At 29.0% G+C, this 18,650-nt stretch overlaps 1 protein-coding gene across 1 annotated transcript; it reads left to right on the forward strand.

Annotated features, from left to right (window-relative positions):
- The first annotated feature begins 12,552 nt into the window (after positions 1 to 12,552).
- Positions 12,553 to 17,181, forward strand: LOC125844018 (glutamine synthetase). Its single transcript, XM_049523240.1, has 12 exons — positions 12,553 to 12,761; positions 14,366 to 14,405; positions 14,500 to 14,603; positions 14,698 to 14,746; positions 15,034 to 15,140; positions 15,249 to 15,336; positions 15,679 to 15,807; positions 15,892 to 15,966; positions 16,088 to 16,141; positions 16,289 to 16,326; positions 16,414 to 16,573; positions 16,753 to 17,181. Exons 1-12 carry the CDS (start codon positions 12,688 to 12,690, stop codon positions 16,897 to 16,899), a joined length of 1,065 nt encoding a protein of 354 aa, XP_049379197.1. The 5' UTR covers positions 12,553 to 12,687; the 3' UTR covers positions 16,900 to 17,181.
- The last annotated feature ends 1,469 nt before the right edge of the window (positions 17,182 to 18,650 follow it).

Here is an 18,650-nt window from a genome sequence, read left to right on the forward strand (position 1 = left end):
CTATATGATATATACGTTATGAGTTTAAATTGTGAAAACAGTTATTAATGTGTATATTACAGTAGAGTGATTGTTTATATTACACTTCTTGAAGTGCAGTCCTATCCCCAACCCTGTGTATACGTGAGATATGAAATGCAAACATTTTATTCTCTTCAAAGAGATTTAAAATTATCGAATATAAATCTACATTTATCTTAATTGATAATCTTGATTTGTTCTCAATCATAATATAGGGTATACACACATGTATATTATAATAATGTGTATGATCCATGAACAATTTCGTAACGAGTTGTTGAGTTTGAAATTTTATCAATTAATTAGAAGTCACTTTTAGATTTGACTAAAACGAAACTTAGTAAAGCGATTACAATTATAACCTCCTTGAATGAATCTTTAGAGACACAACTCGAATCTAATTTAATTGAGGTCCCTATACGAATACGGAATATCGAATGAGAAAAAAAACTAGTTGTATTGCCTTTCTCAATCATAATAAAGAAACTTTACATTACATCCCATACATGGGGGACGTCAGCCTCTTGATTTAATTTGTCCAAACAGTCACACAGAATATGACCCATAATAGTACTATGTTTTTTATTTATTTTTGTGCAAGTTGTTTATTTATTTATTGGTTTTTAGAGGACTTTATTTTTCTTTTTTATAAATTTTTCAAAGAAAAAAATAAAATAAAGAATAGATATGAGTTTATAATCGACAAATATTGTGGTGGAGTACTGATAACTACTTATTTATCATGAATTGGTGATTTCAAATATGAGGCTCAAAACTCTTTTTCGATACGAATTCAAATTTAGTTCGATATAAATTTAATTTAATTGACTTTATATAATTATCGAACACCGTCATGTTCTTTTTAGAAGCAACTTGTATAAGAAGGGTCCTCCTCGTGCTTGCTTCTTTAATTCCTCCACATATCATTATCTATAGGTCAAATTTTTGTAATGAATTCTTGATTGGATTGTGAAGGTCAAGTCTTTGTCTCCCTTTATATATATATTTTTCAACTTATTAATGAAATTAGACATTTGAATATCATTTAGTTGAAATTAAAAAAAAAAGTAAAGGAAGTATGTAAATTTCAAGTTAAACGAAATATAGTTTCGAAATTGAAATTATGTTTAAATATGAAATTAGACATTTGAATATCATTTAGTTTAAACAAAAAAAATAAAGGAAGTATGTAAATTTCAAGTTAAACGAAATATAGTTTCGAAGTTGAAATTATGTTTGAATATGAATTTCAAAACAGTATATATATGTAGTGCAAGTATAATGAGTTGCGTTTGCTGTACAACAACGTTGGTATCACATTTTTGGTAGTTAATCCAATTGAAATTCATGAACAAATGTTGAAGTTCTAACTTGAGTAACGTGTGTAAAGTTTCTTTCATTTGTTGTTTTTTTTAGATTTTTGACACATGCATGAATTTTTTTCTGTCTTAAAAGTGATTATTTGTCAATTACATTATAAATAACAGTTAAATATTACTCCCTTCATTTAAAAAATAATGACCTAGTTTTTTTAAAATTTGTTTAAAAAAAAATGATTCCTTTCCTTTTTCGGCAACACTTCAATTTTTCACGTGACATATTTAAGACCACAAGATTAAAGGGCATTTTGATAGATTTGACCTAACTTTAATTTAGAACCACAAAATTTTAAAAAAAAATTCTTTTCTTAGATTTCGTTTCAAGTCAAACTAGGTCTTTTTTTTAAACGGAGGAAGTAATAGTGATCAAACTCACGCTAATTGACTTTAGTACATAACGTGCCATTTCAATTGATTTATATAAATATTACAGTAAAAAAATAGAGAGTTATATTTGACTGTAATTATAATAATTTCTAAACATGAAAGTGACACAAAAGAAGACTATTTCCTTCTCATTTAAGTTTCCATTTTTATTCTAAAGAAGCTTTGTTTAAATTGCAACTTGGGTCAAAATAATCAAATAATAAGAATATAATATTATAAAATAGAATTAGTTACGAATTCATATATCACTAATAATCTTTTAATAATTTATTCTTATAAATTTCTTCGACTTGAATTGAATAAAAAAGCGGTATAATTTTATATCATCATATTTTCAAATAAAATATTTTTTACTTTAGCACCATAACTAGCTAGCAAATAACAATGCAACACTCAATAGTCAATACATCAATAAGAGTTTTCCAAGCTCTAGACTCGATAAAATTTACTCTCCATCTACAGTTGGTCTATTTTAGAGTGCGAAATCAAAAGGGCAACTCAATTAATTATGAAATCAAAAAGGCAATAATTTTTAACGCCGTGTAAATCAGGTTTTCTAAAACGAGACTCAAATTTCAATGAGCCTTACAAGACTCAAATTCTGAGGAGCCTTGTAAGGCTCAGCCGCCAATGAGCCTTACAAGGCTCAGCCGCCAATGAGCCTTGCAGGCTGTTATTTTTTTTAAAAAAAAAGCATTCTCGTTTTATTTTCTTGTTTGTTAAAATAATAATAATAATAATAATAATAATAATACATAGTTGTTGATATGATGCATAAAGATAGTTTAGACCTTATTGCTAGCCATTACTTTGTGGCTTTTCAAATGAACTAAATCCAATATTTTAGACCTTATTTACTACTTAGTTGATATTTTTTTTTCTTCAACTTTTTTTATGTGAAATTATAATTTGGTTTATTCATTTGCAGAATGATAAAATTCAGCCTTCTTTGGTCATACTTTATTTTGGTGAAAATGCCTTCTTGATGAATATGTTGAAAACATGAGAAAAATTATACTTCATATCAAGGTTAAAAAAAACAATATGCTCTTTAAATAATTTATAGTAAACATGAACCATGCATATATGTTGGAGTTCGAAAACTTCAATTTTATATATATAATTTGTAAAAAATTGATAGAACATATAGGGACATGATAGAAAATATAAAAGACAACACTTCTAGAGATTATCGTCTGTCTTGATGCGGTTGTTGTTGTTGTTTATGTCTACCGGTTCCACAAGTGGTGGGTACGGGTGGCCTTGTTGTTCTTCGAGGGTTGTTGATGTCCTGCCAAATTATATTTATTACTGAATTCTATTAATATTTTATAAATGTATATTGTTTTTTTATAAAATATACAACAACAACCGCATCAAGACAGACAATAATCTCTAGAAGTGTTGTCTTTTATATTTTCTATCATGTCCCTTATATGTTCTATCAATTTTTTACAAATTATATATATAAAATTGAAGTTTTCGAACTCGAACATATATGCATGGTTCATGTTTAATATAAATTATTTAAAGAGTATATTGCTTCTTTTTTTTTACCTTGATATGAAGTATAATTTTTCTCATGTTTTCAACATATTAATTCATCAATAGGGCATTTCCACCAAAATAAAGTATGACTAAAGAAGGCTGAATTTTATCATTCTGCAAGTGAATAAACCAAATTATAATTTCACATAAAAAAAATTGAAGAAAAAAAAAAATCAACTAAGTAGTAAATAAGGCCTAAACTATTGGGTTTAGTTCGTTTGAAAAGCCACAAAGTAATGGCTAGCAATAAGGCCTAAACAATCTTTATGCATTATATCAACAATTATGTATTATTATTATTATTATTATTATTAGATTTTTAACAAACAATAAAATAAAACGAGAATGTTTTTTTTAAAAAAAATAACAGCATGCAAGACTCATTGGCGGCTAAGCCTTACAAGGTTCATCGGAATTTAAGCCTTGTAAGGCTCATTGGAATTTGAGCCTCGTTATAGAAAACCTGATTTACATGGCGTTAAAAATTGTTGCCCTTTTGGTTTCATAATTATTTGAGTTGCCCTTTTGAAATTTTCGAAAAAATTTATTGCCCTTTTAATTTCGGACTCGTCTATTCTACTCTTTCTCATCAATATTTATCCGTACAAACAATGGAATAATAATAACAAAAAAAATATATATACATATATTTGACCTTCCATATTCATAACAGTCACCAGATCATCTCGAATATGATTATTGAAAATCAATAAAAAAACATATATATTTTAAAATTTTAGATATGATTATTGAAAATCAATATAAAAACATATATATTTTAAAATTTTAGATATGATTATTGAAAATCAATATAAAAACATATATATTTTTAAATTTTAGTAAAGTCAATGAGAATGGTCGACAAAGATCTTGGTAGTGATCACCACACACATAACCATAACTTGCCATAGCGAAGAATTTAATATTTTTAATCCATCTTCAGAATATTTTTTTCATATAACAAACTATGAATCATCAACCCNTTTGAAAAGCCACAAAGTAATGGCTAGCAATAAGGCCTAAACTATCTTTATGCATTATATCAATAACTATGTATTATTATTATTATTATTAGATTTTTAACAAACAATAAAATAAAACGAGAATGTTTTTTTTTAAAAAAAATAACAGCATGCAAGACTCATTGGCGGCTAAGCCTTACAAGGTTCATCGGAATTTAAGCCTTGTAAGGCTCATTGGAATTTGAGCCTCGTTTTAGAAAACCTGATTTACACAGCGTTAAAAATTGTTGCCCTTTTGGTTTCATAATTAATTGAGTTGCCCTTTTGAAATTTTCGAAAAAATTTATTGCCCTTTTAATTCCGGACTCGTCTAATCTACTCTTTCTCATCAGTATTTATCCGTACAAACAATGGAATAATAATAACAAAAAAAAATAAAAAATAAAAAAATAATATATATATATATATATATATATACATATATTTGACCTCCCATATTCATAACAGTCACCAGATCATCTCGAATATGATTATTGAAAATCAATAAAAAAACATATATATTTTAAAATTTTAGATATGATTATTGAAAATCAATATAAAAACATATATATTTTTAAATTTTAGTAAGGTCAATGAGAATGGTCGACAAAGATATTGGTAGTGATCACCACACACATAATCATAACTTGCCATAGTGAAGAATTTAATATTTTTAATCCATCTTCAGAATATTTTTTTCATATAACAAACTATGAATCATCAACCCAAATAACAAACTATGAATTATTCAGCTTAGCTCTAAAAATTACTCAAATTACTTTCAAAAAGTAAAATATGACAAATATTCTAAAATGAAGAAAGTAATTTGATATATTATGTTAAATATTGAATTTGAATTTTACCACGATTAATTAGTGTAATACATTCCTAATGTCTTAATCCAAGAAAAAAGAACTCAACATACATATAAAGAGGTGATCAAGAGTCATAGCGGGTTTGGGAAAAAAAATACACACTTGATAGAAAACGTGTTTTTTAAACTTTTCGATACGAATTTAAGTGATTAAACTTTAAACGAATATCAAATACATAAAAAGATAGAGAAGGCAAGTAATATGTCTCTACATTGACTTTTGATTATAAGTTGGATGGTGGAGAGTGCAACATAAGAAAGGAACTACTGTGGACCGCGACACGCAGGAGATTGTAGCACCACAAGATCTTTTGTCGTCGTTAATAGAAAAGTCAACTTTTCCGGCATGAACAATAAATCTGAACCGTTGAATTTGATAAAATTAAAAATAGGAACATGAATGTGTGGCCAATATTCTGCCACGTAAGCCAGCTAAGTTGAATTATTCAAACGCAATCGATCGTTTTAGAAATAGTACTTCACTAACCTAATAATTCAAAATTCATTCCTTTAATTAACTATCGTCAATTATTTTCAAGATCTAATTCTAATTTTTTTTCTTATATAGTTGACTATTCTATAGGAAAATTCAGCTTGAAATTACTTACATTAATGATGTATATGTGTTAACAATACTTTTTAATCATAATGGACTAATGGTGTTTTTGGGACCCCTACGTGAACTTTACTAGGAGTAGAATAAAAGATTATATTTATGAAAATAAAATGGTTCAGATATATGAAAGCAAAAATGCTAACATATAAGTAAAGAATAATAGAAAGTTAGCTATGATGGAGTTAATAAGAAGAAATAAAGATAAGTTAAAAAGAAAGTATTAAAAAGAATTAGAGAGATGATTAGACAAGATATAACACATTTACATTTAATTGACATTATGACCTTCGATATTTGAGGATTTAGGCAGAAGATTAGTAAGTAGATGAGTGTTTGTCTGGTTTTCCTTATCCATATTTTATTACTCTCTAATTGTATCATTTTTCAATTATTACATGTTTTATTTGATTAGTTATCATGTTATTCGTTGTTGTCTATTGTTATCAATGCTAATTCTTTGTTATTCTATTTACTTTTTAAACTTATTTTTATATGCATTACTTATCTCGAGAAACTATCACAAACGAAATCTCTACCTTCACAGATATAAATAAGATCTGCAAATGCACCATCTGATCTCTATATCCACCCTCCACCACACTTGTTAAAGATTTTGTTCAAAGCTCCAACTTAAAAAATATCTACAATACATAAATATTGATTTGAATCGAATTTCAATATGAATATTGAATACCAATAATCATACTAAGATAACAATAATAAAAAAAGGGTGAGATTTTCAAAAAAGTTAAAATGGTCGACTTTGATCTAAACACGACACATATAATAAAATAAAACAATTAATAAAAAATTTATAATTTCAATGCAAAATAGGACCCACATAATTGACAAGTCTTCTTATCTCTCCTTAGTTCCTTCTTATCACTAAACTCTCGAATTAAACGGCACGTGTCGGTTAAACCTATGCTTTTTCCCAATTCTTGGGTAATCGTCCTTTACCGTACCAGCCAAATAAGTACACCGGCTGTAAAGGTAGTACGTCAATAAGATTCCATTTAATTTTAATCATATTACTTTTTCTTTACGTCTTTTTTTTCACCTACCTAAATTTTAAATTTTACCTAACAGCCATAGATTCAGATTGCGCATTGCAGATTCATTTAAGAGTGATGCTTCTAATAAAAAAAATTTAATTCATAAGGTTTGAACTTGAGATATCTGATTAAGAATGAAATAATTTTACTACTGTACTATAATTCATGTTGGTCGGGTATGATGTTTATATTTATTAATTTGATATATAATTCAAAGTACTTCCTAAGTTTCATTTCATGTCTCATCCATGTCACCTTATAATAGTTAAATTTTTATTTTTTTTATAACCATACGAATGTTTATAATTGTTTTGAATCATAAAATTTAAATGTATTCATTTTTTTTTATATATCGTGCCAAATTAAGTTATGTTACATAAAATAAGACGGAAGGAATACTAATTATAGAAATGAGAGATACAGCGATTGATGATTAGAGTTTATGTTGTTGAATTCTAGTTTTTAATTTTATACTGATTAAGTTACATTATTTTCTATTTTAAGAAATTGGAGTAATAATTTCTAGTTCTATAATTTATATTTATTGAAACTAGTGTTTTTTTAATCTTCACAAAGTAGAGTTAAGATTATGTACGTATTACCCTCTCTAAATTTCACTTATAAAATCTCATAAAATATATTTATTATTGTTTAACTAAAACTAATGAATTTTCTTGAACTCGTATAATGAAAGATATGCCTGCTCCTTGCCAAAAATGTCTTATAATTTTGATTATTTGACGTAAATATTATGTGCGAGGATGAAATTAAAAGAAGGGATGATGATTTAACTGATAAAAGCATCATTATGAACATGTTTGACATGACAAACTTTATTTATTAGAATTTCTAGTTTCGTCACTATCGTTTTTACCTTGTTAAAAATACTAAATGCTGGCCTAAAACGGCAATTTTTAAGAGAATTTTGCTTTTATTTTGTCTCATTTTATTCGACTTGGCTTGATTCACTGAACTTCTAAAAAGATACATTTGAGTACATTGGCATTGCCTTTCTTTAATTGATAAAAAGTGGAAAAAGTAGAATAACTACTTTTCAAACGTGCCAAATTTCAAAGTTGTGGACAAATTGGGGCGGAACTTTATAACGATATTGTTTGTCTGAATATTTTTTTATTACTATAGTAAATTTTGTAATAAAGAACATGTACTTAAAAATAACAAAATAGAAATTTAACTGTTATACTGAAATATTGTTATGAAAATAACTACTAACCTGCTAATTGTTATAAAGTGGTATGAATGTATTCAACGTTAGAATGGTAGTCAAAAAGAAAAATTAGAATCTTCAATTTTATAGTAGATTATTTTGGCTTTGCTTGTGACGATAAAGTCACAGGTTGAAAAGGAGACTTTAAATTAAAGTAGCAAAAGTATAACTTTTAATTATGTTTAATAATATAACTATTCCTCACTTTGAGGACATTAATGAGTTTTATACTTGTAATATGTCCAATATATACCTTAGTTTACTATAAACCATGAAAAGTGGAAACATTAGGTGTGAAAAATAGAAAAGAAATGCCATATTAAACGTGCACTAAATAATATTTGTATTAAAATAATTTAGTAAATATATTTATATTTAATTTAAAATTTATAAGTGGAGAATCTTTTAAAAATAACTTCTCTACCACGGAGATAGAAACTAAATCTGCATGCACATCAACCTCCCCATACCTCACGTGGAACTATATTAGTTCATATTTTTTTTATGTGTTATTTACTATTAAACTTAATAATTAAATGAATTATAAATTTAATAATAAATTCAAAATTCATAAATATTAAATTTTAACCTCGATCATAAAGACAAAAAAAAAGAGATTTAAAAGTAACAAAAGTATATCTTAATTATGTTTGACCATTTAACTATTCCTCACTTTGAGGACCATAATGAGTTTTTTGACTTGTAATTTGTCCAATAATGAGTTTTAAAAAAATAGCACTCCATATATTACTAGCTAGTTCACTATAAACCATTAAAAGTGGAAGAATTGTGATAAAAAAAATAGAAATGCATTATTAAACCTAAATAATGTCTTCTTTTTCTTTTCTTAAAAAAACTTTTTGTTTAGAAATGTACACCACCACAAGAAGCACATGACAATATCTCTAAAAGTAAAAGTTTTACATAAAGGAATAATATTGTATATTATATTATTATTATTATTAGACTACTTTTGTAACATAGCCAGTGACCCGTGATCATAATTCATGAGTGCAACTTGATGAAACTATTTTATTTTTTCTTTACATATACATCAATAATTGCACCAAATTAAATAATATATATAAGGGTAAAATCGACCTAAATGAAGTGAAAGAATAATTGTGTAAGAGATCAGAGGCAACAATAATAATCATAACAAATATATCTAAGTGTAATCCGATAAGTAGTAGAATATGAATAAGAGACACCTTATCTTGTGAACATAGAAAAGTTATTTCCGATGTAAAATCGACCTAAATGAAGTGAAAGAATAATTGTGTAAGAGATCAGAGGCAACAATAACAACCATAACAAATATATCTAAGTGTAATCCTATAAGTAGTAGAATATGAATAAGATACACCTTATCTCGTGAACATAGAAAAGTTATTTCCGATGAATTCTTATATCAAGTAAAGAATAACAAAATCGTTTGTGTGAAGTAACAACACACAATACGATAATCAAATTAAATGAATACGGAATATTAATATAATTAAAGAACGAGATAGTATATCAGTAATTATAACAATACTGATACATAATACTAGACAACATTAGACTACCTATTAACTTTAGTTCTATTATAAATTTCGACCTACATATCTACATATTTAAGGTAATGTCATCGATAAGTTGCAAATGTGACATATCATGTTTAAGATCACCTCTCTCCAAATATTTTTTCGGTCTGTCTCTACCTTCTTGAGTAAGAAATCAATGTCAGAGTCATAATTTTTAATTTATGAATTTCAATTTTTTTTCTGCTTAATGAATTATAAATATATTATTTAAGAACATCAAATAAGTTTTTAGACACAAATATAAAATTTAATTATAGACTTTATTGAACTCGTAACCGTAACGTTGGCCCCGCCCCAGGGGCGGCTCAACGTAATTGGGGCCTAAAGCGAAATTTCAATTTGCAACCTAAAATATAAATACACTTCATTTACGTATTTATTCAAAAAAAAAAAAATACACTATTAAGATGAAAATTATTAGTACTTAATATTGTTTTTTGAGTTACTAGTTTTAGGTAAGATTTTATCAACTCAACATTTGAGACAATTATTATATGTATTGTTAACATAATGATATAAGTAATAAGTTGATAATTATTAAATAAAGATAAGAGTTAGAAGTTTAGAATCATAGAATTTGACTCAAAAAGTTGATGACTTGGTACCTCATTTTAATATGCTTAGAGTAATGCTTGAAACTAAAATTTAAAAAGAGATAAAAAAAGAATTTGTAATTCACTNCCCACCCCACTCCCCCTATCCCAAATTAAATGTAAAAAAACGTTTCATTTTTTTTTATAGATTTTTTTTTTTAAAAAAAAACCTTCTTACCTTTATCACTTTTTTTTTGTTTTCTTTTACCCATTTTATCCATTTAACTACCCACTTTTAAATAGGTAATATGGGTATTACTCGTTAAAATGGGTAATATGAGCGGATATCCATATTATTTACCCATTTTGCCACCCCTAGCCCCGTCCATGTTACAAACAAATTTCTACGTGGCATGACTTTCACTTAAACTATTTTATTTATGAATTTTTTAAGAAACGTATAAAAGAAAAATGGTCAATTAGCGTTGCGAGTATCAAACTAATAAAGGAATGATCCCAAATGCATCTAATGAATTTATTAAGAAAGTTAATGAGTTTGATAGCAAAATACAGTTTGATCATCAAAACTATTTATGACAAATTAGTGAATTCTTAGTATCTATGAAATCTGAAATAAATTGATCATATTAATTAATAAGCAAATTAATATTTTTTATTGATTGATTTAATCTTTTTCCTCTTTAAAAAGCTTTAAATTGGAATAATATGAACATATATACTTTTCTTTTTAATCCTATTTTATAATATAAAATATCTTAAATTCAAATAAAAATCAAATACATTGACTATTGAGATCCCTATTAAATATGAGTTACGAATCCTATTATATTTTCTTCCTCTATTTTTTCCAATTTTATTTTTCTCTCTTTTAACATACAAAATTTCTATAATTATACTTCAAATTTTGTCATTTTTTACTAGTACAAAAAAAAAACATTGACCGTTACTTCATGGTAAAAAGACAATCTCAACCTTCACCAACCCACCAAACAATTGAAATATATAAAGTTTAATGTGGAAATTTCATTATGAAAAGTTCTTAAAAAATCTTAAAATCTAAATTCAAACTTAAAATTTAATACATTGACCAATGAGACCTGTATTAAAACTTGTATTATGAATCTAAATTACTTCCTCACCATCTCTTCCTCTATTTTTCTACGATTTTAATTTATTTCTTTTTAACTTACGAATTTTGTGACACCATACTTCAAACTCCGTCATTCTTTATCGTATAAGAACACGTTGATTGTTATCTCATGGTAAAAAGATAATTTTAACTTCACCAAATCATTAGAGCAATCGACACATGCAATTTAGCGTGAAAATTTTATTATTATTCTAATAAATTGATCGTCAAGACTCTTGGTTAATAATGTGCTAAGAAAAAGTCTTGTGCAAGCTTACTTCTCTAGTGCTCTCCTCTTCCTCTATTTTAGTTATTTTTATCTGAACGAAATTTATGTGATAATTTCATTATAAAAAGTTCTTAAAAAATCTTAAAATCTAAAATTCAAACAAAAAATTTAATACATTGACCAATGAGACCCTTTATTAAACTTGTATTATGAATCTTTTTTTTGCTTTAATTGTATTATGAATCTAATTACTTCCTCCCCATCTCTTCCTCTATTTTTTATGATTTTAATTTACGAATTTTGTGACACCATACTTCAAACTCCGTCGTCATTCTTTATCGTATAAGAACACGTTGATTGTTATCTCAAGGTAAAAAGATAATTTTAACTTCACCAAATCATCAAAGCAATTGACACATGTGATTTAGCTTGAAATTTTTATTATAATTCTAATAGATTGATCGTCAAGACTCTTGGTTAATAATGTGCTAAGAAAAAGTCTTGTGCAATCATACTTCTCTTGTGCTCTCCTCTGAATAAAATTTATGTGATCGTTCTTCAAACTCTGAAATTCTTTATCACACAAAGAAAAACATGTTGATGAATGATGACCATTGTCTTGTAGTAATTAAAAAAAAGACTAGTTTAACCTCCACCAACTCACCAAACAATTTTAATGTTTTCAACTTGGTCAAAAAAACACTAAATTGATTATTTTAAAAAATAAAATAAAAAAAATACCGGCACTTCGAGTATCCTGTAAAAAAGCAATAGAATCCTCAAATGGGATTCTCTTTTTCCTTATATTCATATTCATCAGTTACCTACTCTTTGGAACAATCAAAACTTGTCCTTTTTTTTTTTTCAATGCTAAAGTTATTTATATTTTTCCATTATTATTATTATTAAAAATTAAAATAGCAAAAAAATAAAATAAAAATTGGAATAATTAAGTAGTAAGTGTAATAGTTGATACAACCAACCCTGAAAATCGCCTATATAAAGTGTATAAAAATTAGTCTTTGCCTCATCAAAGAAAATTCATCTTATAGAGAATTTTAATTTTAAGAAGTTATCATCATGTCTTTGCTTTCAGATCTTATCAACCTCAATCTTTCAGATGATACTCAGAAGATCATTGCTGAATACATATGGTGAGTTTTTTTGTTTTGCCACCCCATTAATGGGGTTGTTCTTGTTTTTACTGTAGAATGATAAAGATCGGATTCTAAATTTTTTTTTTTGGTGTATGTTATGATTCTTGAAGATGTTTAAGGTTGTTTGCTGGGGTTTTTACTTGAAGGGTGTCTATTTTTTTTAGTGTTTTTGTTTGTTTTGGGATTTTAGTTCGCCAAGTGATGTGTTTGTTGTGATCTACTGAGTAGTCTTGAGTGTTTTTGTGGTGGGGTGGGGATGGGGGATTTTTAATGGGGTTGTTCTGTTTTTGCACTGGAATGAAAAAAGATTGGATTTTTAATAATTTTTTGTGTTTTTTTTTGGTGTATGTTATGATTCTTGAAGGTGTTTAAGATTGTTTTCTGGGGTTTTACTTAAAGGTGACATTTTTTTTTAGTGTTTTTGTTTGTTTTGGGATTTTAGTTTACCAAGTGATGTGTTTTTTTCTGATCTGGTAGGTAGGAGTGTTTTTGTATACCCAATGGTATTTTTTTTTGGGTGGTGTGGGGGTTGTTCTGTTTTTGCACTAGAATGAAATAGATTGGATTTTTTTCTATGGTTTTTTGTATTTTATTGGTGTAAATTATGATTCTTGAAGATGTTTAAGATTGTTTTCTGAGGTTTTTCCATAAAGGGTGTTGTTTTTGTTTGTTTGGAATTTTAGTATACTCAATGATATGTTATTTGTGATCTAGTGATTGTCTTGAGTGTTTTTTGTATACCCAATGGTATTTTTTGGGGATTCTTATTGAGGTTGCTCTATTTTTACACCAGACATGAAAAAGATCTGTTCTTTCTGTTTCATTGTATCATTTTTTTGTGCTTGTTGTATGGATCTTATGATTCTTGAAGCTATGAAGGATTGATTTCTGTGTTTTTTCCTCAATGGGTGTCTAATATTTTTATTTTACTGCTTTTGTTTGTTTTGGAATTTGAGTATGATGACTTGTTGAGTTTTCTTGCACACAAAATGGTATTTTGTTTGGATCTTTGCCACCTCATTAATGGGGTAGTTTTGTTTTCACACCTAACATGAGCAAGATTCCTTTTTTGATATTCTAAACAACTTTTTGGGTGTCTGTTTATGGATCTAAAGATTCTTGAATCTAGTAAAGATTCTTTTGTGTTTTTTTCCTTAAAAAAAGGTGTCTTGTGTTTTGTGTTTCTGGATTTTGAGTATAATGTCTTTGTTGTGATGTAGTGAAAGTGGTAATTATTTTTGGTTGAAATGTTAAGAGTGTTTATGTGGTTTAATCTGTCAATTTCATTAGATCTATCTTTTTTCCCTTTGTTTTATTGTTTCTTTTGCTTTCCTCTTCAATTGAGATCCTCTTTTCATTTGCTTTGAGTAAACAAATGACACTATCTACATAAAAAGAAAACTTTCTTGTTTTCACTAAAACTTGTATTTTTTTTTAGTTTCTTGTGAAAAGTGATATTTTCTGGAGGAAGATCTGTTTTTTATCAGTTTTCCTATCTGGAAATTTATTTCAGTTCTTAGCTACTTGTGACTACTTTTATGATTAAAAAATGAGTACCTTTTGATGTTTATATATACATATTTTTGTCTGTTTATTACCAGGATTGGTGGATCAGGCATGGACATGAGGAGCAAAGCCAGGGTATAATCTCTTTTTATTGATTTTAACTTTACATATTTTTCCCGAGTTTTCGAATTAGTTGAAGTTTGCTTATGAGTGTTTTTTTGATTTACAGACTCTCCCTGGTCCAGTAACTAGTCCTGCAGAACTACCCAAATGGAACTATGATGGATCAAGCACAGGTCAAGCTCCTGGAGAAGACAGTGAAGTGATCATATAGTAAGCTATCCTTTAGATGTGCAAAATCTGCTAAAATTTTTTGTGAAGTGAACTTTTTTCTGACTATTATTTATTTAATTGAAATTTGACATAGCCCACAAGCAATCTTCAAGGACCCATTCAGAAGAGGCAACAATATCTTGGTCAGTTTCAAGATTTATTTGTTACCTACCTATCATTAATTCCAGCATTCAAGTTTTTCTAGTTGACTTTTGTTGAGTATCTGAAAAGAGTTTAACTTCTATACGTCAGTGACTTTAGATTATGTTTCTTGAAGTCTGACAGCTACGTGTTGGATCCTCCAAAAGTAGTGCATTTTTCGAGGATCCAGATACGTGTCAGCAACATAGACGGGAGAATTAACATGATTGTATTAGTTAAGTCCTTTTAGTGAATCATTTGTTTGATTCTTTCTTTTTTTGTACTGAAGGTCATGTGTGATGCCTATACTCCTGCTGGTGAGCCCATCCCAACAAACAAGAGGCACGCTGCCGCCAAGGTCTTCTGCCACCCTGATGTGGCTGCTGAGGAAACTTGGTATTGACATATTCTATTAAGCTTTTAAAGTACAGCTTAAACTTTTTTCTCGGATACGATCGTTTGCAAATTTCCAGTTTGATTGAAGAAATTGTTTGTATGAATTAGGTATGGTATTGAACAAGAATATACCTTGCTGCAAAAGGAGGTCAACTGGCCTCTTGGATGGCCCATTGGCGGTTTTCCTGGACCCCAGGTATATTATTAATACCTGCTATACATTTTGTTGCATTTTTCTTTTGTTTCCTGTGTCTTTTTGGCATTAGTTCTTTCATTTGGCTTATCTCCCTAGTCATAGATTATTTTCTCATATTGCTCGCATTACATTGTGTCACAATCGTCACATATTGCTGGCGTTCATGGTGTGATTATTGGTGTTCCTAAGAAGTCTCTATCTATTGCCTCATGCATTGATCTCTATCTGTGGTCCTAATACTTTATTTGTTTTGGTGACCGCTGCATTTACCCAACAATTAGGGACCATACTGATCAAGAGTTAGTTGACTGTCTATTTAATCGTATTTATTTTTGTGTCTAGGGACCATACTACTGTGGAACCGGAGCTGACAAGGCCTTTGGACGTGACATTGTGGACGCCCATTACAAGGCATGTATCTATGCTGGGATTAACATCAGCGGAATCAATGGTGAAGTCATGCCGGGACAGGTATATAGGCATTCTTGCTTGCTCATCTAGCTAGAATTGAATGATTTTACAGACATTTGATGTGTTTTTTTAAATCTTATGTAGTGGGAATTCCAAGTCGGACCTTCTGTTGGCATCTCAGCCGGTGATGAAGTGTGGGTAGCTCGTTACATTCTAGAGGTATTGCAGCTTTTAACAGTTGACACTTTTATCGACTATTTTGGTCCATTTCAGTTCAATTCTCTTGCTATCTTGTCGAGAGCTTGAATGCAATTTACTTATTAACTTGGTGGTTTAACAGAGGATTGCAGAGATTGCTGGGGTGGTCGTGTCATTCGACCCCAAGCCTATCCCGGTGAGCTTTCTACTATGTAATTCAGGCGTTTATTTGATTTGATTATCGAAACACGTAGGATACATATCTGTCTCCCTTTCTAGGAAAACTGATGTACCATTTAGCATAATGTGGTGTATTAACAATGAATATTTCTTTTCTTGTCAGGGCGACTGGAACGGCGCAGGTGCTCACACAAATTACAGGTAGAGGAATAACACTTCATACTTTCGACTTTTATATCTTTAAATTCACCAGTCCTTAACGACTAAAACTTTGGTAATTTTTTCCAGCACCAAGTCGATGAGGGAAGACGGAGGCTATGAAATAATCTTGAAGGCTATTGAGAAGCTTGGCCTGAAGCACAAAGAACACATAGCTGCATATGGTGAAGGCAATGAGCGTCGTCTCACCGGAAAGCACGAGACAGCCAACATCAACACCTTCAAATGGGTATATAAACATTTTCCCTTTCTCATCACTTTTCATTTGACAATAGAGTAACTTTAAAGCTAGTCACAAAAGAACAATGCCTAGTAGTTCTTTCTTTCTTTCTTAAACTCCGTTTCAAGCAAGGTGCATCCAACGTCTTACCCTGTCTCACATTACACAACTTCATTTGACGTGTTCAGGGGGTTGCAAACCGTGGTGCATCTGTCCGTGTTGGAAGAGACACAGAGAAGGCAGGCAAGGGATACTTTGAGGACAGAAGGCCAGCCTCAAATATGGACCCATACGTCGTTACCTCCATGATCGCAGAAACCACCATCATCGGTTAACCTTGAAGACATTTTACTATGGATGGCTCGGGGGATCGCTTGTTTCTGGTTTGCACAATTTGGGATAGGAGAAAAGATTGAATTGTGAAACGACCCTTTCGACTTCACCTGTGTTAATTTTTAGTTATAGGGGTAGATTGTCTCTTGTTATTTTTCTGTTTATTTGCCAGTTGAATTGTATTTTCATACAGCAAGGCCTTATACATTGTCTATGATTTGGCAATGCTGTGTTACAAAACAATGTTATTCTTATTAATAACAAAGATAATGAAAGGGTTTGATTCTATTGCTCATTGCACTACATTACTATTTTACCCTTATTTCATCGAGAGCGCGATTTTGCGATTTTGTTTGACAGATAAAAAAATAAAGGAGAGAGGTTGCGATAGGTTAACGATCAATGTATGAATAGTCTTATTGTAGATATATTTTCCAGTTAGACTTGGAAGAAACCAATTTCTTTGGTAATAATTGAGTAAGGTCATTGTCAAAAAGCTCTTTAGTTAGCGTTTGATCATAGATTTTCAAATATTTTTGGTAAGTATTATTTGGGTTAAAATTTTGGTGAAATTTCACCATGTGTTTGACCATAGTATTTGAGAAACATATTTCACTTATTTTAGAAAATATGATTTATACTCGTAAGTTTTAAAAACTATCAAAACTAATCATACATTTGTATTACAAGTCAATTGGATCTTCGTTGCAACAAATAACAAGTACTGTCCATGACATTAGAGCAATATGGTAGTTTAGAGTGAGTGCAACAAGCATCATCCCATGCATCGTGAAGTAGACAAAACACATAACTTTGTTACCCTAAACTGATTGTTCATCATAATTTTCATCAATAACCGTATCATTACTTTCATATTCTATCACTACTTTAGTGTTTACGTAAAAAATTATGTAATACAACGCAAACAAGTGAACAACTACTATAGAGAGTGTTTTGTAAAAAAATAAAATTTTGGTGTAGAATTTAAAATTTTCAAATATCCCAAATAATGAGATTTGACCCAAATACTAGTTTTTTTAGTATTTGAGAATTTGGGTTATTTGCCAAATAATGACAAATTGTATGAACAAACACTATTTGCCAAATTTCCCCCCAACTTTTACTTGGAAAATCTACGACCAAACGGGTCCTTAGTATCTTGTAAATATATAATATAGTTGGAATTCAACTCCCCAAAACACAAGGAAGCAGGCTTGTTAAAATTAATTTCGGAATTAGTTATCTATTATCACTTGTAGTCTGTCTATCAATGCACTTGCCTACCCTATCAATGCACTTGCCTACCCCCACCTGCTTCATAGGGGTACTGATGACAAAATCAAATTCAATTTGTCTAATTTATCTAATCGGTTTATATTTGGTCTGGTTATTGACCTATTCATTTATTAGCTGATAGCTCAACCCAATAAAATTAAGTTGATATGTAATTCAAATTGATAGAAATCTTGTCAATTTTTTTTAATAAAAATTTAATATGCTATATATCGCCATAATAAAGATAAAAAATAATTTTATTAGGTAGTGCGATATTGAAAAAAACAAATAAAACAATTAATACATTATCCGACTAATTTTGACCCCGATATGACCCAAACAAATTTAGATTTGATTGGATCTTATCCCGTTTATTGTCTTGACTAACCTGCTCAAATTTAATCTAACCCATGACCCATCTAAATTTGGTCCGATCCGCCCAATTGCCAACCCCGTTTTAGGGTTAACTAATTGAATT

The sequence above is a fragment of the Solanum stenotomum genome, chromosome 11 (genome assembly GCF_019186545.1).
Source record: "Solanum stenotomum isolate F172 chromosome 11, ASM1918654v1, whole genome shotgun sequence".
Classification (NCBI taxonomy): Eukaryota; Viridiplantae; Streptophyta; class Magnoliopsida; order Solanales; family Solanaceae; genus Solanum; species Solanum stenotomum.